Source organism: Salvia splendens, chromosome 20, assembly GCF_004379255.2.
Source record: "Salvia splendens isolate huo1 chromosome 20, SspV2, whole genome shotgun sequence".
NCBI classification, from domain to species: Eukaryota; Viridiplantae; Streptophyta; class Magnoliopsida; order Lamiales; family Lamiaceae; genus Salvia; species Salvia splendens.
The window spans coordinates 26,933,033-26,954,825 of record NC_056051.1 but is presented as its reverse complement, the minus strand read 5'-3'; the positions used below and the strand labels follow the sequence as shown (position 1 = coordinate 26,954,825).

Genomic DNA, 21,793 nt, shown 5'->3' with positions numbered 1-21,793 from the left:
GTTTAAAAAAAATAAAAAAATTTCGGACGTCCGAGCGGGACGTCCGACCCTTGCCACAGTGGCGGACGTCCGTCGCAGGGACGTCCGAGGAAACCCGACGTCCTCACGGGACGTCCGAGGACACCCGACGTCCTCACGGGACGTCCGTATCCGACCCCAAACGCCACAATGGCGGACGTCCGGGTCGCCCGTCGCGACGTCCGACCTGATGTCCGACCGGACGTCCGCCACTGGAGATGCTCTAATAAATTCCTTAAAAATAAAAGAAAATTAGAAACAGTTTTCGAATTGGCTGTCCTCGAAGAATTTGGCTTGCTTGAGCTCAGATTGTTAATTCGAACATTTAGGAATTCAGTTGAGAAATCACCGTTAACTACTCTAGCTATGGCGATGAGATCGATTTACCGGGGCTTGAGGCGGAACGATTCGCGTTTTTGCTCTTATTTGCACTCTCATGCTACTAGCTTCGGCAAGTCTTCCTATCTCTCTAAGTTTACCCCTTTTTGCGAAATTTGTCATTTTTATTTATTGTTATATGATTATAATATGATAAAACGTGTGATTATGTGCAATTCAACTTTTATTATTTTAGAATTGCGTGAAAATTACAATCTTTGATTGTGCCTTTCCCCTTCTGCTTTAGGATTTAAGGAAGTTAGGGAGGATGAGAAGAGCCAGATGGTTGGCAATGTGTTTACAAGTGTAGCTTCGAGTTATGATGTGATGAATGATTTAATGAGTGGTGGGCTGCATAGATTGTGGAAAGAAAGGTTGGTTTTTCATTTATTTGCTTACTTGATTTTCCATTTCCTGAGCTGGATTGGAGCATGAGATGATTTTCATGTGTGTTTCTTACTTTAAATGTGGTTGTTTATCAGTTTTCGAATTTGTGTAGGTTGGTTTCCAAGCTGAATCCATTTCCTGGAATGAAGCATCTTGATGTGGCTGGTGGCACAGGTGATCTATGATTATGGAATTGAGTTTAATGAGTGTAAAAAGTTCAGTTTATAGCTTTCTATCCAAAACGTATGTATATGCCATAAGTGTGAGGTTGAAAAAAAATTGATGCGTATCTGTTATTGTTCTGGTCTATTTGAGGTACCGTATAAAGGACTATGACAATCAGGAATCCATGATTTCTCCCTAGATGGTAGTTTTTTAGTTAATAAAATGTTTTCTTCTACATGGCCTATCGATATAGGTCATGTATTTACAATAAGAAGGAAGAATACCAATGCATACCTTGGAGCCATTTAGTCAATGTCAAAACTCAAAAGCTATTTAACTCTTAACCTTATAAATTGATATGCTTTCTCGCTATCTCTTTTCTGTTTTCATTTTAGTGCAGGGGAACACAATTCATGGGTATTATTCTTTTGATAGTTAGGCCTGTTTGGTCTCTTATTATCTGCTTAGGTAACGAGACTCTCAAATTTCACAGGGGATGTTGCTTTCAGAATCTTCGACAGTATCCATAGCGTTGCACATAGGGCTGTAAGAGATAGTCATGATGATATTCTCCTTGGAGAAACTCAAATTTTTGTATGTGATATTAACCCCAATATGTTACGTGTTGGCAGAAAGAGGGCCCAAGACAGAGGTATGGCAATACTTTATTTTCTGTACTCCGCTTATGCAAAATGAAATCTCATATTCCGATATCCCACACATATTGTTTCTCAAAATATCAATTCTGATTCATGCTCTTAATGGAGTGTTTTCCTGTATCACTGTCAGGGTTGGGAGACAATAAATCTCTTGTTTGGGTTGAAGGAGATGCGGAAAAATTAACATTTGGTGATGCTACAATGGATGGTTACACAATTGCATTTGGAATAAGGAATGTAACACATATAGAAAAAGCTCTTGCAGAAGCTTACAGGTTACCTTCCGATTCTATATTGGCCTTACTTTCTTTTATATGTTTATGTTTACAACATTATACTGCATTTTCCCATCACTACATTTCTTATTATTGACTATTTGTTTAGTATATGATTCTTTAAGGATATCATTTATATTCTGATTGCAATTTGAGAAATCAATGCGTTTTGACATTTTTACATGTAATACTTTGGATATCATAAACTTGAATTCCCTTTTTTTATTTTTCTACATGATTGAAACTAGTTTCAACATTCTAACTTGTGCTTATTGTACTTCTAAGGGTGCTTAAACCAGGGGGGAGATTTCTTTGTCTCGAACTCAGCCATGTGGAACTTCCAATTTTCAAAGATTTGTAAGTGTTACCGATGTACCCTATGTCCCTATGATACAACCTATATTCTGTTCATGCTGTTTGCTATATGCTACTATGTAGCATTGCCGTAGTCATTACTCATTACCATGGAATTACACTTAAACATCAATGTAATCTTTATGTGGAGTCAAACTCTTCGTCTCTTTTACCCAGATATAGCAACCTATGGTTGCACCCCTTTGACGGTAAATGGTAGATGGTTCAGTGAGATTGTATCTTGAATCCTAGGTGGAATTTCGTTGGTAATCACTAGTCTTATGGTGAGGATATTGGTCAAGGCAACTGAACTCGATGATTCTTTCTCACATATTTTAAATAAATGGATGTTAATTATATAGATTCACTGTGGTACTGTTTAGGCAAGGTTTTTGCTCTCGATATATATCCTCTGATAGTTGCTGATTAATGCTTGTCTTTGTAGGTATGACTATTACTCATTTGCAGTAATCCCGAAAGTGGGAGAGCTGGTTGCAGGTGATCGTGAATCTTATCAGTATCTGGTAGAGAGTATCCGCCGCTTCCCCAAACAGGTAAAGTGCTTTTACAGATTCATAAAACCCGCCGAATTTCTTCAGGCATTGATTGTAACATCCATTGTTTTTTTACTTTTTTCCATTGTTGTGTTAATGACCGTTAATACTTTCCTGTTCGATAATTGCTGCGACATTCTAATTACATTACTTGATTATTTGTTTGCAACTGCAGGAGAAATTTGCGAAAATGATCGAAGAAGCTGGTTTCCAGAAGGTCGAGTATGAAAACCTTGTGGGAGGTGTCGTCGCCATCCATTCAGGTCTCAAGTTTTAGGTTGCATTTTCTGTTTGATGTGTATGCTCTTTTTGTTTTGGTTATCAGATGAAATAGATAGTTTTAGCTCACAAATGTTGTGTAGATATTACTTCTGTTTCAAATGGTTAAACAATATGTTCATTTACCAATAAATATTAAACTAGAATTATTGCATTTTCATGGTTGATTTGATCTTGACTAAAATGATGGAAGGCTACCTTCTTATTCTAAAACAACACAGAGATGACACAATGTACAAAATTTTTGCGTGGTATTAAAAGATAAGAATAGTCTGTATCTAATGATTAAATTGTAAATTGTAGTATTCATCTAGTTTTCAAGTAAAATGTGCAAAAGTATTTAAATGCAATACTTTTACATCGCCTCTATTGCTACACCTCCAAATCTAATGCACGGCTCATAGCTAAAACTGTAATTTCACAACGGAAGTTTAAAAAATTTCTCAAAACGACATCGGTTAACGATCTCTTCAACAAAATCTGCAGATAGGGGGGGCGGCCCAACTTTTCGGCTGACCCTAAGGGAAAATTAGGCCCCCCTAGCGATACGGGGAGCTTACCTATCGAGCAACACTAATATCTATCGACCAGATGAGCTTTACCTGTCCTATAGTAAAAAAAACGAGCATTGCATTTTTCACTTGAAATACATATTAGGACTGAGATACTTCTGCCTTCTCGTCCTTGTATCCCGAAGCCTTACCACTTCTCCCAGCCAAAAATTTCCCCGGGAGCGAATCCGAGCTGTTTATGTCTAGACCGTGATATGATCTGCTCGCAAAGTATTCAGCCCCTGACTTGGCTGTATTCTTCATGACTGACCGGGATTCTTCATCTCGCACTTGCAGAGCTTTCTCCGTGACATTCACCAGTGAAAGGATTTCATCCTTCTCTACCTCTTCATCATCTGCTCAAGAAACATTCGCTAGCATTTATACCAGCAACTACAAGAAAGAATCCTGAACATTTATACATTTTCAAAGTGAAATCCATCACACAGGACTTAAATGGCTGGGAGCTCAACAAATTATCCGAAACATTTTTAATAATTCAACAACACACTCAATGATTTAGAGAATATCGATGTTAGAATCGAAGATGAAAACAATTAGGAGATCATCCGATCAAATGCTCTGCCGGAATTTTTTTAGCATTTTAGAGATGCAACTCAAACAAATATGCAAGAATGTAAACCCATAATCGAGAACGGTTTTTGTTTTGAAAAGTACAAATGGAATATTAATATTGTATGTTTGAAATCGCTTTGTATACTATTGACTATCGTAATACTCTAGTACATCTGAAATACATTTCAAGTCGAAGAAAACAAACATTGCTTCGACAAATCCTAAGGGGGAAAAAACAAAACATCTCCTATAAGAAAGGGTTAACCTCGAACAAAACTTCTATATTACATGCTTCTTGTAGTTCGAACTATACTTTGTCAAAGAATTAGAAGAAATCGAAAACCATGTTCTTCAGCTATACCTGTCTGACTGTCGTGATGGCAAAATTGTGAAGGATCGATCAGTGAGAAATGATCAAGAGAGCTGGAGGGCAATCTCTTGCAGAAGTAACTTCTTCTGCGAGGCGTTTATAACTCCCTTACATTCTGCATCTACCAACACCTCCGTCATTATGGCAGCTGCATGACCCCTAGGTCCATCCACCCCAGATGCTCTTCGAAGCATAAACACCTAACGGCAAAGGAGTTTTGAGTCTTTTCAGTTCAAAGAAAATAACAGTGCTCATGCTAGATGTGTGGAACTCGTGCAGACCATAGACCATGAAGCATGACTCAAATTTCAGGTGAAGTTTGCAAGGTGCAAATGTCCACTCTTAGCAACATCATTAACTTTTTTCGTTAAGCTATTGAACAGTCTATAAATGATACTCTAGTATAATAAGAGTTGTGAGGCAACACAGTTGATCGATGGCAAATGTCGACAGTGACAATTGAAAGCAAATAGTCGAAAGGTTACTTTAGCTCTTATAGATAAATGAGTCACCGAGAAGAACACTAAAAAAAACAAGGTTTGTGACTATTTAAATGAAGCTACTTCATAGTACTCAAATCCAAATATGTTGTGTATAAGTCGATCACAGACAGCATTGATATGTGTATATGAACATCATATTTCTCGATCCATGTCTATATTATATCAATATGCATACGGAGCTGATGAGTAGACGCACGAACTCAAAACGTCCGCATTTTGCACACAAGAATCAGATAAAGGAACATGAAATAGTTCTCGATAAAGCGGATTAAATACCTGTCCATGATGTGTTATTTCTAAGCATCCAGGTTGCTGAATAAAAGGTTCCCCGTCGATTTGTATAGGAAAAGGACTGGACACATGTAACCTTACAACTTTCCCTTGTGCTAGCCTAGTTGCCTGTGAAAGTCCAACCTGCAAGAACAAATTAAGCGTTAGTTGCTCTTATGCAAAATATATATCACACATTCAGCAAGTACTTCAGACCATATTAAATGCATTAACGTACAACGCTGAGATAATCACAAATGACATAACTTCAGAGATAAGTGACGACTACTCGACAATCAATCAACTATAAACCTGAGACTAAGGTTAATAGACACATGCGATTAAGTAAAAATTCAAACCTGAAGTTTTCCCAGGTGCCATGATCCAGTAACACAGACAACTTCAAGCGTTTTGTCATGCATGTACTGGTGATTGAAATTGTCATCGTATTCATAATCATTTTGCCAAAGGTCAACTCCACCCATATAGCTACCAATGTTCAGCACAATTAAACCCTCAGCATCCTGAAGGGACAAAAATCAATATAAGAAATTTCTTGAGCACGCGGAGAAATGAACATAAGAAATTATATCAGACACATGAGAATAGGAATTTGATAAAGGAGATGGCTTTACTTTTGGTATCTCAATATCTTTCTCATCAACTTCAAGCCAGACTTGCCATGGCAAGTCTGCACAAGCTCTGTCCATCATATCCCTAGCACCTTCTTTGGCATACCTAAGTTTATTTAAAAACTGTTCCAAAATGTACGTTAGCCATCTTTGAGAAACTTAATTCAAGGTCTGTATAAAGTTGCCAGTGCACATTTTAACAAAATTTAAGTAGGCAAGAGGTTACAAACTTCATACCTGGCTGTAAAACTTTGCTGGATTTTCTTCCCTATCTGTATGAAACTCATATGCAACCTTTGCATCACATCCAATACCTGTAGATTAAGAACCACAGAATTAGTCAAATTAAGTGATAGAACAAAAACCCAAGATAAAACAAAACATTTGATTACTTAAAAAGAATCTGGATCCAGTAAAGAAACAAGTCAAAGAAATTTACTCTTTTGCATCTGCCATAACAGAAATGGTGAAGGCTCTTACTTCTACCTCAAACCAAAAGTAGTACTAAAAGAAAATAATTGCACATTACCTAAGTAGTTCATCATGAACTTTGATTTTACGGTACTTGGTGACTTTTCTTCTGTTATGTTGACTTTCCAGCGATCGAGCATTGTTACTGCCGCATTTTCAACATCGGTCAAGAAAGTGCTCAAGGTACCTTGTCCTTCGACAACAGAAAATCCCCCACCCCAGTGCAGGACCCTTGACAAATCATTTCCAGTTCCTAAAGGCAGAACTGCAACTGGTGGAGGTGACTCATAATTGTACTTCTCTATTGCATCAAGGACCCAAGCAACTGTTCCATCACCACCACAAACCAAAACCCTGAAGTATTGCAAATTTCTGAACAGCTCTAAGCCAGCCTCTGGACCTTGGGAGGAACTGAGTTCAACTACCTGGAAAAGAACAACCAATCATAAGCCAAGAAACCAACTACACGTTAAAGTGCACTTTGAAATAGTGAGAGGCACAATTTAACCTTTCACATTAAGTCTATAATTCTATACTCCACTTCCTAAAGGAAAACTCTAACTAATAAGTAAATGAGTAACAGTTGTATAAAGTATATTATAATTTTCAGATCCATAACGGAATACTCCACAAATTACATTATAATAATTATATTTCAATCTTCATTTTGTTGAGCTAAATAAACCAATACCTAAAAAGACTAATTTGATCTTTAAAATTTATCCTCTTTGATAACTTTTCTGAAACATTACTGAAATACACCTACTAAAATAAAGTTTAAAGAGAGGTGGCATACTCATGGACTTGGGCATGCTCATTCTTGCTGAGAAGGCAGCAGAAACAAAGATGATGTACTAATCACATGGTGTAGTTCAGTTAGAGTGAGGTTCACTAGATTAATATAATCCATCTAAATTTCAAGCTCACCAAAAGTTTCGCCATTTCCTTCTTACTCACGAGTTTTCTTTTGCAATATTTTATCATGTGTTCTAATTTGGTATTCTTATGGAGATACTTCAGTGTACACAATGCCAAACTTACCATTCTTCATAACTAAAACAAATTAATATTAAAAAAGGAGAATGGGAGAATTATAAGTCATGGCAATCTGAAACTTCTACCTGTACAGGGTTTAATAGCATGTTCAACCTTCTGTGCAGGAGATGCCCGTTTCGTGCTCCACTTTTGGCATTAATGAAGACCAGAAGAGGCCTTGCATCTGAAGGTAAATCCAGAATGGTATAGTTTTTTAATCTGTCACAAGCATCAACTGATTTCTTCTTATTGGCTGATGCTTTCATTGTGCTTTTCTTATTAAGACCATTGCTAATGTTCAAAGAATGATCATTATCATCTTCACTGCTAGAAGTCTGAATTCCAACAAGACCCTTAAGGACAGTAAGAACTGCTGTTTGGGCAGTTGGATTTTCTGGTTGCTTACCACTAGTGGACCGATTTCCATGCCTCTTCCGATGCCTCTTTTTTCTGGCCTGTCCACGGACTGTAGAAGCTATAATTTCTTCAGTAATGGAACTTAATGTCTCAGTTTCGACACCTTTGACACATATGGGAGAAAGAATGATTCTTCTGTGAGCACCTAGATCACAAACATCACCACATTCCTCGGACATTTTCACTTGGCACTTAACATGTATAATCCGTTGACACCATAAGCAATACCAAGCTGGAGATGCATCAATAAAAGGGATGCCACAAGGTTCATCACAGTAAAAACAAAAGGCTGACATCTCCGGATTGTCATCAAGATTAAACCATCTCTCTGACCAGTGGTGCTGAACTATACCATAACCAGCTTGTGCAACACATTTACAATCTTTTGCTGCAAACTGAGAACAATGAAAATGAGCTGCCACACCACAAACACGACACCTATGTATTGGGGACCGTGATATAGATTTTGCTCCTATGTTCTGAGGGTAGACAAGAGAAGTTAGGCAAACACAGCATGTGGATGGCAAACTACCAGATGAAACATCTTCCACCCATGTATGATGCGATAGGGGAACTTTTAGATTCTTCCACGCTTGCTTTTTTGCCCTGGAAGCAGCTTTAAGCCAATTAAGGGACATCGATCTCTGCCATTTCAGGAAGGCATAAACAATAGCTAAAAGTCCAAAAGACCCTGTAATCAGCCATCCAAAGATATATCCAGAATCCAAACTCGAACTAGCAAGGAACCGAAGAAGAGGAATACTCAGTTCATTCATTGTGAATGACACTTCATTATTCTTCAAAATTCCAAAGGGAGCTCCACAGTTTCTGTAGAAAATTAAATTCTACAAATCCTTACCTACAGAAACTACCAAACCAAATGACGAATCAAAATCAACATCCCCAAAAAGTATGACCAAAAGCAGCACAAAACGAGGCAACCATTATTTCCAGAAACGTAGCAATTAGCAAAAATGCTATACTAGTATTTAATCAATATTCAGATAATCACATGCATAAACAAGGTAAATCTACTCATTCAAACCCTAAAATTGAAGACCAGATTCTCGCGCTCAATCTAATTCAATGGATCAGACAGCTAATTATGAACAAACATAGTAAATTCCACCAAATTGTTGCATCCTTTTTCTGGTATGAGAGACGACACCACACGAAGAGCTCCAATCGATCACTACCTCCATGATTTGATGCAACTTAAACCAAAATCAAATACACAAATCGATAGAACGGATGAGCACACCAATCAAATACACCCCAAAACCAGAGAGCACACCAAAACAACAATTTACGAAGACGAAATGCAGAAATCGAATGATATTGAATCGATAATCAGCGGATAAAGAAATGAACGATACAATAGGAATTGATAACAATAAACAAGATAGAAGTAACCAAGGTAAATGCTACGGATCCACGATCCTAGCCCAAGCACTCAGCGCACACACCATTTTCATGAATCGAGTTGTTATTCTCTGCTCCTACTTATAGCCAGCTCCCCTTTCTATTCCTCTCCTATTTCTCTCTCTTGGTAGTTAGATAGTAGCTGCTCCACGTGTCCTTAATATTCGCTGACGTGGCATACCCTCCCTTCTCAAATTGCACGGCGCATCTCTATAAATCGAGCAGAAACAATGATTTCCAATAGTTACCCGCGGATCATCCCAACCCCAAAAAGAAAACGATGAAATAAAAAAAAAATCGCATATCTCGAGAGAGAGAATTCACCTGCGTAGAAAGAATTGGACGGTAAAGAGAGATCGATATTGAAGGAAGGGGAGGAGAAACCAAGATTTGCGGCGGTGGGAGGGAGATCTTGGGCGATATTAAAGAATGAATAAAGTAAGGAGGGAAGATTGATGAGGAGGAAGGAAGCTGTCGCTTTGAGTATTGAGGAGAGAGAAAGTACGTGGCGGGACTTTCCTACGCGAAAAACACGGAGGACCAACCCATAACTGTACGCTTTCTTGTCGTTTTTCTCTGCCCAATCACAATTACGCAATTGCCACACATGATTGAGCGTGAGTGTAGCAGATCGGGTTCGTATCTAAACATGATTGAATGTGAGTGTAGCAGATCGGGTTCGTATCTAAACTTAACATGTACTCTTCGAATTTGGCACATTTGGTTCGGTGATTATAATGTCGACATGATAATACCTCAACTCGTATAGTTTATCATATAGACTAATTCGTAATTTCTTATGTGTTTGATTTTTAACTATTTATTTTATGTTTAGTTATAGTACATGTTTTGCTTATGTATTTATAAGTTATAATGGAATGTTTTAATTTATAAAATAAGTCTAATCTATGATTAATTATGTGAAAGTCATAGATTTATTGATATTGTGAAATTGTTTTTCATTATTTTAAACCGTGTTTGTTATTTTAGCAAAAATATGTATGACTTCCTTATATATTTAAATGTGCTTTGTTCATATGAATTCATTGAGCACGAGAAAAAAAAGTAATTAACACATTTTTAATATATTTATAAAAGCATGTGATGATTATGGGTCTTAATTCTGTTGATGATAGAATATATGCAAATTTAAGATTTTAATTATATCATTTTTAATTAAATTAGATGTTTAATTGAATTCTTTGACATTTCATAAAGTTAAGAAAAAACAATTATTACCAAATAAACGATGATATGCGAGATATACTACATCTCTAAACCCGACTGTATTTATGTCCATTGTCATCACTACCACGGCTATTGTTAAACCTTTATTTTTACTCGTGATCGTAAGTAAACAACCAATAACAGAAGTTGTGGCCGACGGCAAGTTAGACTCCTTCGTGCTCCCACAATCTTGACTTGCCCCGATTCACTACATTCCCTACCACAAACCATGAAGACCAAACCCCACGCATCGAGGCTCGATCGACTTTGACAAACACTTCAACGTTACCCGAGCCCCATTCCCCCAAATGACTCGGCCATGCCATACTAAAAGAAAGAAAAACATGATATTTATTTTATCGCAAATCCAACCATTCACTCTCAGCCGTTCATTTTTCTCTGCCACACCAAAATATTGGTGGTCAAGATTCACTACTCAACAAAAAAAATCACCCCCAAAAAAAACAGCATGAAAAAAAAATCTAAACTAACTATAATGACAGTTGAACTGTTTGAAGCACACGCGGAGAGAGAGAGAGAGTGAGTGAAAGAGGGATACATCTCCATGATCACCACTTCATCACACTGTTTAAGCTTTTCTTCCAACAAAATCTACAATCCAAACCTCGCCACATTGCATTGCCACAGCAAGTATAACTGCATAGGCAACGTCAGCATAGCCGCTTTCTCTTCATTCGCTAGTGCAGAGACGCCAAAATGGGACGGTAGGACCGCTTGTCAATCTTCCAATGGGAACCCTAACAATCTCGCAACCGGGAAGAAAATCAAGGAGGAGGAAGAGGTGGAAGGAGCTGAAGTAGATCGAGAAACCGAGGTGGTTCTAGGAGAGCGGACGGTCAAGTGTGAAGTGGAAGTGGAAGTGCTGTCGTGGAGAGAACGCAGAATCAGAGCTGAGATTCCAGTTAATGCTGATGTTGAATCGGTTTGGTCTGCTCTCACTGACTACGAAAGGCTCGCTGATTTCATCCCCAATCTTGTTAAAAGGTAGAATTCTTTCATCTCCCAGTTTTTGAGAAGTGAGAATCCCTAGGTAGGTTAGAAATTGGGGAAATTTTCACTTGTGGTGTAGTTCAATTAGATTGATTTTGTCGAATTCAGCCGCTAATTTGTTGATTTGTGCCTTGGTTTTTAGCTTATGCTTTTGATTAGGGGGTGATGTTGTCATTTTAAATTTTTGATGCATCTTTCAGTGGGAGAATTCCTTGTCCATATCCGGGGAGGATATGGTTGGAGCAGAGAGGGTTGCAGAGAGCTCTGTATTGGCATATAGAAGCTCGGGTCGTGTTGGATCTTCAAGAACTTGTCAACTCTGTACGCACTTTTAACTAAAACAACTGCTTTTCGACTTTTCGTTGTTCTTGAGTTTACTAGCTTGCTGTAACTTTGTGAGGAAGAAGATATGGTAATTGGAGAAGTGATGTCATGTGAACCAAATCTGTCTCAATGAAAAGAGATTAGGCTGTTGATTACTTTAAAGAAGATTATGTCTTGGAAAAAATAGGCTATCAATTGAGAGCGTGGTGAACATGATACAATTGAAATACTAAGTTATTGTTGAAAAAGAGAGGTTTAGCATGTTTATATTGCAAATCCCAATCGACATTCGTATTACACAACTATTTTAGTTAATGTATATTAGTACACTTGGACGTTGTTTTCATTTTTCAGTTTTTTCCACCTTACCTTTCACCACGTGATTCAGGAGAATAACCGTGTGCTGCACTTCTCTATGGTTGATGGAGATTTCAAGAAATTCGAAGGCAAATGGTCAGTGAAGTCTCAGAAAGGGTATGATACAGTTCTTTTCTTTTTTATTATCACCAAGATAGTTCTACTTAATTTGTTCTTTTGGTTTCTCTGATAAGAAGTTGTACTGAAGTGAAGTTGACTCATGATTAATTTTTTGTCCATGGTTTTCCATGCTTTGATCCTTCACATTCGTAGGTCACCAACAGCCACCTTGGGTTATGAAGTGAATGTTATACCTAGGTTCAACTTCCCAGCAATATTTCTGGAGAGGATTATCAGATCAGATCTTCCTGTAAATCTCCTAGCTTTAGCATGCCGATCTGAATGCAGCTTCGAAGGAAACCAGAGTGTAGTCTCTTTAAACACATTACCTTCACAAGCACTTCACCTTGGAGGTGAGGAGACTGAAGTTGCAAGTGCATTGAACAACAAAGACAAAGATATCAAGGAAAACTTTGTCAAAGCTGCTTTTGGTCCTTTGTCTCCTTCGACTGGAGAGTTGACCAGTAATTGGGGAATATTTGGAAAATCTTGTCCGCTTGACAGGCCGTGCTTGGTAGATGAAGTTCATCTCCGTAGATTTGATGGATTATTGGTAACTGCTCGACTCTGCTCTATATCTTTCCCTTCCTGGGGAACTCATTTCATATTTGGTTGGTTCATTTTGTGGTGAAGGAAAATGGGGGTGTTCATAGATGTGTTATTGCAAGCATAACAGTAAAAGCTCCTGTTCGTGAAGTCTGGAATATTCTCACAGCTTATGAAAGACTTCCCGAGTAAGTTATTTATAATTTTTTCATATTGATAGGTTTAGCATGTGGAAATTTGGTGTGAAAGCTGTTTTTGTGCATGCCTCTAAATTTCTATATTTACTATTTGGGGTCTAATGCATACAACCTTTACCAAGATGTCGATGGAGCTTTGTCACTATGTCAGATGTTATCTTTTTCCTTAAATTGCTTTTTAAATATATTTTTTCCTGAAACTAATGCAGGTTTGTTCCTAATTTAGCTATAAGCAAGATCTTATCTCGAGAAAGCAATAAAGTCCGCATTTGTCAGGTACAAATTTCTTTGTTTGGTATTAATGATCCTTGAATGGAGCAAGAAAAAAATTATCAATTATGCAGAATTAAAATGATACGGAGTATTTAAATTTTCTATTAATTGAACTATTGACTAACTTTGCAGGAAGGATGCAAGGGTCTGTTGTATATGGTTCTCCATGCTCGTGTCATCCTCGATTTATGTGAGCATTTTGAACAAGAGATCAGATTTGAGCAGGTTGAAGGAGACTTTGATTCATTTCGAGGGAAATGGATCCTAGAGAAACTAGGCAGCCATCACACGCTGTTGAAGTATTCAGTGGAGTCGAAAATGCATAAGAACTCCTTTCTTTCCGAAGCTATCATGGAAGAGGTTAGTAATCACTTCCATTAGTCCATTACAGTTGGACTCATTTCTACGTTCAAAGTTTTGCACTTCTGCTTGGAGCACGTAAACAACAATTCCCTGAAATTATGACAGCTATTTTCATGTCATTGAGACAAAATCATCTGGTTTTGCATTTGCAGGTCATTTATGAGGATCTTCCTTCAAACTTATGTGCTATTCGAGATTACATGGAAAAAAGAGAAAACGAAAATAATCAGGAGGCCGTTAGTAATGACAGTTGTGACGAGGGAGAGAAAGCTACAGAAAAGAACTGTAGCTCCTTCAAATGCAGTCCAGAGGCCGTAGACTATGATAGTGTCTCAAGCTCAAACAGACAAAGGCCAAAGGTCCCTGGCCTGCAGAGAAACATTGAGGTTCTTAAATCCGAGCTCTTAAACTTCATTTCTGAGCATGGACAGGAAGGTTTCATGCCTATGAGAAAGCAGCTAAGGAAGCATGGGCGAGTGGATATTGAGAAGGCCATTACACGCATGGGTGGATTTAGGAGAATCGCGTCATTGATGGATCTGTCCCTTGCATACAAACAACGCAAACCCAAGGGTTATTGGGATAATCTTGAAAACTTGCGAGATGAGGTTAGTTTCTTGCATCTCATTCTGTTAAAAAACAATCCATCACCATGATCTATCAACGTTGCTCTTTCAGATTAAACGATTCCAAAGGAATTGGGGTATGGATCCATCTTACATGCCCAGCAGAAAATCCTTCGAACGTGCAGGTACACGACACCCATCTTCTTTTCTCGATTGAATGTCGTGCTATATATTTGCATTTGCATCGAGTGTATTCTTGAAAACAACCATGGTCTGGTGCAGGGCGCTACGACATAGCTCGTGCTCTGGAGAAATGGGGAGGGCTGCACGAGGTGTCCCGTCTCCTGTCACTCAAGGTGAGGCACCCAAGAGAGAGGAAAGCCGAGTCTTTGGTGTGCAACGATGTAAATGGACAGGAGAAGATACCTACAAAAGCCTACGTTTCGCAAGCTGCACACGAGTGGCTACACAAGTTCAAGGACTTTGACATAAACTGGGTAGAATGATCTGAACTTTACACTACTAACCTAACCTCTACAGAATAGTAGTAGTAGTTATTTGTAGATATCACTTCTCTACTTAGTCATCTTGGGACTGGACAAGAGAGTCATCGGTGGCAGCTGTATGAAGGAGATGAGGGTGTGTGGCTAATGGCTATAGTTGTCGAATGCCCACCTCGAGGGAGAGCTTGAGGCCCGGCTTGGCCCAGGTCCACGAGAAATTTCAAATATATTATAACGTCGTAATTTTTTAGAAAATTATAAATTAATACTCCATCCATCCGCCTTTAGTCGTCTCAATTTGCATTTTCGTCAACTATGAATAATTGTCTCATTTGCCAGCCTTATTGGGCGGGCAAATAATTGTCTCATTTGCTTGAGTTGGTTGAATTTATGGTGAGCCTAGATTTGAATATGAAAAATGGCCCAAGTGAAACCAATTTTTATTAATGAGCTCACTCCAAGCCTCCTTTGTTTCATTAATGGGCTGGAAATGGAAAAATGGAATGGATGCATTTCAATAACATAAAATTAATTACTCCTACAGTCCTACATGAATACATTAATAATACATAATTGAAAATTAATTTCACTATGAAAAATTGAACATAATAAAATTGAAATAAGTGACAGTATAAAATTCAAATTATTACAAATGAATATGCATGTAGTAATACACACAACATATTAATTTTCTCAGATTCAGAATTTAAATCCAAAGTATTGTATGTTTGACTTTAGAAAACCCCAAATCATTAATACAAAAAAATGGTCTACGGCGTTGTTTCGCAGAATCTTCAACTACAATAATAATTGCAACATGCCATTTTTATTTTTGGAAAAGAAATCGGTGACTATTTATAAAAAAGCTTTTACCACTTGTATATAACTGAATAATATTAATAATAATAATTATAATAATAATCAAACCAACTAACTCATCAACTTAATGTAAACGCATGAATCAAGGTGTTCAATTCATATCATACTGATATACGTGGCCTCCATTTCAATCATCCTTGACACAAATCTAAGCAGGCGCACAAATATCGCAATCTTGGTTTGAAAAAGAAATCAATTTTTGCTCGCATAATTCAGCCATGTCTTTGTCTGCTTCTCCCCACCTCCGCAACACTCCAAAACACCATTACAAAAAGGCCTTTTCAATTCAAGTAAATCTACATTATTCCCTCAAATAAATATAATAAATCATCCCCCATCAATATAATAATCCCTGAGCATCCGCAGCGGCGGACGTCGCTTGAGGACACCGGAGTTCCACAGATTTCCGACGACGTCCATCGTGACGTCCGTCATTGTGGTTCCCGACGGACGTCCCGATTTTTAATTTTTTTTTAGTATTTTTATTTTGTTGAAATTTACTTTTTTTATTTTTTTATTTAAAGAAATTATCATTGCACTTTCTCCATCAGTATTCGTGTCGAAATTTTAATTCCGTAAACTGTTTAATTCCATAAATTGTTTAATTTGGTGAATTTGTGAATTTTTATTATTGTGGATGTTCGTTGAGATGTCTTGGGGACGTCCGTCATTGTGCAGTGTGATGTCCTTATGACGTGACAGTGCTGTAGGAAGTTTTTATGACCTGACTTGTTTTTAGGAAGTCCGTCGGATGTCCGCCGAGACATCCGTCCCACCGTGGATAACCAGAAAATTGCAAACTATTCTGTTTGCTGCTCAGCAATTATTTGAACTCCCTTTTTGTCAGTGTATTTCATGTTCTTTTTGAGGTCTCTCTCTCTACATTCTCTTTTCCTTGCTATTAGAATTGGCTGTGTAAAGAAATTCAAGAAAGGTGCTTTTTTAGTAGGGAGGTTTAGTATGTGATTTGTTTCTAGAAAATCAAGAAAGGTGCTTTTTTTTATTAGTGAGGTTTCATCTTTGCTGTATTTCTGTTTGTGGGTCGTGGTCGTCTAGTATTTGGAGGATAAAGTAGATAATTTTATGTGGGTCATGCCTATATTTTTTGCAGTCTTTTTCATGGATATTTAAAGGGGAATACCCAAATTTCGAGTGTTAATTAATTCTGTTGATATCGTCTTCAGTTGGTGGTGGGGGGGGGGGGGGGTTGAATTTTTATTGTGGATGTTCATTGAGATGTCTTGGGGACGTCCGTCATTGTGCAGTGTGATGTCCTTATGACGTGACAGTGCTGTAGGAAGTTTTTATGACCTGACTTGTTTTTAGGAAGTCCGTCGGATGTCCGCCGAGACATCCGTCCCACCGTGGATAACCAGAAAATTGCAAACTATTCTGTTTGCTGCTCAGCAATTATTTGAACTCCCTTTTTGTCAGTGTATTTCATGTTCTTTTTGAGGTCTCTCTCTCTACATTCTCTTTTCCTTGCTATTAGAATTGGCTGTGTAAAGAAATTCAAGAAAGGTGCTTTTTTAGTAGGGAGGTTTAGTATGTGATTTGTTTCTAGAAAATCAAGAAAGGTGCTTTTTTTATTAGTGAGGTTTCATCTTTGCTGTATTTCTGTTTGTGGGTCGTGGTCGTCTAGTATTTGGAGGATAAAGTAGATAATTTTATGTGGGTCATGCCTATATTTTTTGCAGTCTTTTTCATGGATATTTAAAGGGGAATACCCAAATTTCGAGTGTTAATTAATTCTGTTGATATCGTCTTCAGTTGGTGGTGGTGGGGGGGGGGGGGGTGAAAGGTGCCCATCAGAGTTGTTGTCTGAAAGTTTTGTGATTGAAGTTTTTGGATATGAATGGTTTTTATATTCCAAGATGGCTCTATCCCTTATTCTTGTTGTGTTTCTTTCAGCTTCAAATGAGGTTGGTTGGTTAAGGATTGATTGGATTCTAAGTAAAGATTGACTCTTTACCAGAATTTTAAATCCTATTTCTGTTGCACTTAGCTTTGAGTTTGATAATCTCTCTATTGCTTCTGATTGATTTCTTGATTTATATGTGCATTTTGAGTTATGAGACTGGCTTTGCTAATATTATGTTTCTGTAGTTTTGATTAGGGAGAGGTGGGATGCTGTTGGAGGGCTTTGTGATTTAAGGTGGCTGTATCCAGATGTAAATGAGTTAATGAGGTCAGTGTGAGAGGTGGGGAGTGCATTCAGATGGACAGGAGGAGTTGGCTGTGGCGGCGAAAGTCTTCGGAGAAAAGTCCCAGTGGGGAAACGGAGAGCTTGGGGTCAGTGTCATCACACTCCGAAAGATTCTCCGATGATCAGGTTTGTATGATTGGTATAGCTGTGTACTAATTGCCTCATCATTCTTACTTATCCATGTGTTTCCTTTGAATTTCAATATGATTGAGATTTAGAGTATAAAACTTACATTTTTGTTGTTATGTTGTTTGGAAATTGATCTTCTTTATGCTACCTACTGTTTCTGCTTGTTTATGAATTTATAGATAAGGTTGAAACGCATAAGAAAACACGAATTTTGCTGAATTCATACTTGAGTTTACACGACCTTTTGTAGCCCTGGAACTGCAAATTGGTATGCTTTCATTTCTCACCATCAGTTATTATTCGGAAAAGTTTCGTCGTTAGCATCCATGTTGCGTTTCTTTCCTGAAACACTCTCATCTCTGATGGATCAAGAACAAGTGAGTAACTGATATTCGGGAAAGGCTTGGGTTCGAAACCTTAAGTTCCAGAAAGTTGCAACGAGATTAATTAAGGCAATCTTACGTGTTTAAGATATAATCAAGATCTGGCACGATAGAAGCTTTATCCCTGTTGGGATTTTGCAAGAATGGTGAAACTCCATTCACATGCTGGTTTATCATCAACTAAGATGGACCACATTGTGTGGATATCCAGTACAGTTGGTCCACAACTGAGAGCCTACCACTTTCCACTCTGAAAAGCTCTATTTTCCAGCTCCTTTTACAAGTGTCTACCTCCAATTATAGGAGGGCTGTGACGATTCTCTCTCTCTCGGTCGCTATCACTTTTCGTGCTTCAATATCAGTGAACCATATATGTATTCATTTCTATGCATAACTTCAGCCTAATAATTTTAGTAGAGACATCATTTTCACCAGTTTCCTTTAGACATCATGTGCTGATGAGTCGAGAACAAAATGTGAACCAGTTTTCTAGAAACACCCCGCCTAACGCCTCGTCTGCCCCCCACTCCTCCCTGAACTTGCACATGTGTAACTCCACTAGGCTGTTGGCGCTTGTTGTCCCGCCTCCCGTCATTAGCGTTTAAGACATGATCAAATTACGGAGAAAAGATGCATGAGTAAGTCCGATATGCTACTGCCTACTGCACCAGTGATGCATTTGCTCGCAGAAAAGAGCTAATGCACGGTTCTAATATTATCAATTGCAGTCACCACTTGTTTTAATCATAACATTGCTCATTTATAAGTCACCTTCCTTCAATATTCTCTCTTGACAACTTAAAAACCGATTGGCAAGAAAAGGTAATGTCTGGGTTGAATTGTGGCTTTCGAATTAAATGAACGAGGGAGATTACCCAACGTGCTATAATTGGGAGACAAGAAGATTTTGACTGTATGACAATTAGGTGTTCATGAGGTTAAATATGGTTGTTCCATTTGTGCAGATTCCATCAAATCATAACATTCAGTCCCCCGAAGTCACATCTAAAGCTTCACCGGACGATGAACTTAATGATAGCGTGAAGACTCTCTCGGAGAAACTATCTGCAGCTCTTCTCAATATCGGTGCTAAGGAAGACTTGGCTAAGCAACATGCGAAAGTAGCAGAGGAAGCTGTCTCAGGTATTCCTCTGTGTAAGTCTCTGTAAATGAATAGTGTGTGTGTGTGTGATTTTAGAAAACTGGTTTCGTTTTAGTTTTGAGTCTTCGTTTACTGCTTCTAAAACGAATCTTTACTTGCCCTCATATGCTAGGATGGGAGACGGCTGAGAACGAAGTCTTGGTCCTAAAGAAACAGAATGATTCCCTAACTCAGAAGAATTCAGCCCTCGAGGAACGAGTTGATCATCTCGATGGAGCCCTTAAGGAGTGTTTGAGACAGCTTAGGCAAGCAAGAGAAGATCAAGAAGAGAAAATTTATGGAGCCCTTGCCAATATGAGTAGTGAATGGGAATCGAAGAAGTCTGAGCTCGAGAGCCAGCTATCCGAGCTCCGTGACCAACTTCGAGATGCTAAATCAGACGTGAGTGTGCTTGCTGATGTTCGTTCTAAACTTGAAGCCGCGGAGAAAGAGAACTCGATGCTAAAGATGAAGCTTCTTTCGAAAGAGGAAGAACTGGAGCTAAGGATCACCGAGAGTGATATGAGTGTTTACACTGCTGAGAATGCTAGCAAACAGCATCTTGACAGCAAAAAAAAGGTCGCTAAGCTCGAAGCAGAATGTCGGAGGCTGAAGGCACTGGTTAAGAAAGCAACGCTCACCAATGATCACCAATCGGTTACCACATCATCGGTATATGTTGAATCTTTCACAGACAGTCAATCGGATAATGGAGAGAGACTGCTGTTTATGGAAAATGATAGCTGCAGAATAAGTGGATTTGAGTCGATTGATAAGGACTTGGAACAATCTAAGCACGAAACAGCGCTTGGAAGAAGTCTCATCGTCCCTTCAGTTGAGATTGATCTAATGGATGATTTTCTCGAGATGGAGAGGCTTGCAGCGCTGCCTGAAACGCGTAATGGGAGTGGACCTGGTTCAGGGATCGATGGTGAAGAAAGTCTGTTGAGGATTGAGCTGGATGAAATGACGAAGCGTGTAGCTGAACTCGAAGATAGCTTGAAGAAGATAACATCAGAGAAAGTGAATTTAGAGATTTCTCTTTACGAAAGCCAAATTAAGCTTGTGGCATCGGAGAGTCAGCTGAAGCAAACAGAGGTGACATTAGAGGACCTGAAAAAGCAGCTTGTTCTTGCTGATGAAGCTAAGAAAGACGCACGCAAACAAGTCGAGTATACTAATGTGAAGCTCGAGAACTCAACGAAACTCTTAGATGAAGCAGAAGGGAAACTGATCAGGGTTCAGGATAAGTTAAGTGAAGTGGAAGAACTAAAGAGTAAACTCGAGTTGCAACTCGAAGATGCCAATTTAAAGCAAGCGGAATCAGAGAAAAAATTCAAAGCGATGGAGCATGAACTGAAAACCTCGCGTTCGAGCATTAGTATGCTAGAAAAAGAAGTTGAGAAACAAAAGATTCATTCAAGGGAAGCTGTTGCTAAGTGTGAGACACTGGAAGCTGAGCTATCAGGAACGAAGTCCAGCTCTCTGTCACAGAGATCAGCAATCATCGAGGAGTTCAGAGCTAATCAGGTCCGTTGGTAGACGTTACTTTCTTAGTTACTACTCCCTCTTTCCACCATTAATTGTCTCATTTTACCATTTCGGGATGTCTATCACATGTCTCGTTTCACTCTTACTATATATAGTAAGTAGGTCTCACGTTCCACTAACTTATGTGCTGACCCCAAAATGAGACAATTAATGAATGGGAGGAGTTCTTCGTTTAACTCGTGCATCGATATTGAATTTCTGCCTAGTTTACCTATCTGCGGGTTCAACCTTGATGCAGGATAAGGAGTTGGCAGATGCTGCTGGTCGATTCGCTGAGTGTCAAAAGACGATAGCTTCCCTCTGCCGCCAGCTGAAAACTCTTGCCACGTTGGAAGATTTCTTGATCGACTCTGAAACAGCAACTGCGGTCGTCTGAGAAAGCAGTTGCGAGTTCCAAGCTCGGTGAGGGCCCTGAGATCGCGTTTTTAAGTGCTTAACCGATGGCGAGAGGGTAATCCCGAGTTTCTGCACCGGCTATGAGATGTTGAGGCTGCTGCTATGGAGTGGAGAGCATTGATCTGTTCCTTACAAAGGAGTGAATGAGGCGCAAAATTTTCTTCTTGTATTTTTAGTTCACCATCGATTGATTGTTTATAATTGCCATGAATAATTTAATTATGTTATAAAAATTATAATATGATAGAATGTTAGTACAAGGCAAGTATTCAACTTGTGATTTTGCCTTCCATTTTGCATGGCAC

General features: G+C 38.6%; 4 protein-coding genes across 9 annotated transcripts; 3 read left to right on the top strand and 1 right to left on the bottom strand.

Annotated features, from left to right (window-relative positions):
• Nucleotides 1-293: 293 nt before the first annotated feature.
• On the top strand, nucleotides 294-3,223 carry LOC121780723 (2-methoxy-6-polyprenyl-1,4-benzoquinol methylase, mitochondrial-like). The gene is made up of 8 exons (XM_042178355.1): nucleotides 294-469; nucleotides 644-770; nucleotides 896-957; nucleotides 1,442-1,600; nucleotides 1,738-1,882; nucleotides 2,168-2,239; nucleotides 2,682-2,790; nucleotides 2,966-3,223. Exons 1-8 carry the CDS (start codon nucleotides 385-387, stop codon nucleotides 3,065-3,067), a joined length of 861 nt encoding a protein of 286 aa, XP_042034289.1. The 5' UTR covers nucleotides 294-384; the 3' UTR covers nucleotides 3,068-3,223.
• An 80-nt stretch (nucleotides 3,224-3,303) lies between these two features.
• Nucleotides 3,304-9,941, bottom strand: LOC121782251 (diacylglycerol kinase 2-like). Of its 5 annotated transcripts, XR_006046281.1 has the most exons (10): nucleotides 9,641-9,940; nucleotides 9,361-9,526; nucleotides 7,564-8,762; nucleotides 6,501-6,867; nucleotides 6,209-6,285; nucleotides 5,975-6,094; nucleotides 5,699-5,863; nucleotides 5,346-5,483; nucleotides 4,558-4,766; nucleotides 3,304-3,976 (listed from the first exon to the last, which is right to left on the bottom strand). XR_006046281.1 is itself a non-coding variant. In XM_042180007.1 (8 exons), the coding sequence occupies exons 2-8, from the start codon at nucleotides 8,668-8,670 to the stop codon at nucleotides 4,611-4,613; spliced, it is 2,130 nt and encodes a 709-aa protein (XP_042035941.1). In that variant the 5' UTR covers nucleotides 8,671-9,526; nucleotides 9,641-9,941; the 3' UTR covers nucleotides 4,280-4,610. The 5 variants fall into 5 exon arrangements, 1 of the variants encoding a protein (XP_042035941.1); XR_006046280.1 differs by having other exon boundaries at nucleotides 7,564-9,526; nucleotides 9,641-9,941; XR_006046283.1 differs by lacking the exon at nucleotides 9,361-9,526 and having other exon boundaries at nucleotides 9,641-9,941.
• Nucleotides 9,942-11,050: 1,109 nt separating this feature from the next.
• On the top strand, nucleotides 11,051-15,080 carry LOC121780760. The gene is made up of 10 exons (XM_042178385.1): nucleotides 11,051-11,548; nucleotides 11,755-11,875; nucleotides 12,267-12,352; nucleotides 12,509-12,908; nucleotides 12,989-13,089; nucleotides 13,308-13,374; nucleotides 13,504-13,731; nucleotides 13,887-14,342; nucleotides 14,413-14,485; nucleotides 14,583-15,080. Exons 1-10 carry the CDS (start codon nucleotides 11,109-11,111, stop codon nucleotides 14,804-14,806), a joined length of 2,196 nt encoding a protein of 731 aa, XP_042034319.1. The 5' UTR covers nucleotides 11,051-11,108; the 3' UTR covers nucleotides 14,807-15,080.
• A 1,202-nt stretch (nucleotides 15,081-16,282) lies between these two features.
• Nucleotides 16,283-21,748, top strand: LOC121782283 (filament-like plant protein 3). Of its 2 annotated transcripts, none has more exons than XM_042180045.1 (5): nucleotides 16,283-17,138; nucleotides 17,789-18,014; nucleotides 19,366-19,543; nucleotides 19,675-21,071; nucleotides 21,331-21,748. In XM_042180045.1, exons 2-5 carry the CDS (start codon nucleotides 17,901-17,903, stop codon nucleotides 21,466-21,468), a joined length of 1,827 nt encoding a protein of 608 aa, XP_042035979.1. In that variant the 5' UTR covers nucleotides 16,283-17,138; nucleotides 17,789-17,900; the 3' UTR covers nucleotides 21,469-21,748. The 2 variants fall into 2 exon arrangements, with proteins under 2 accessions (XP_042035979.1, XP_042035978.1); XM_042180044.1 differs by having other exon boundaries at nucleotides 16,283-17,604.
• The last annotated feature ends 45 nt before the right edge of the window (nucleotides 21,749-21,793 follow it).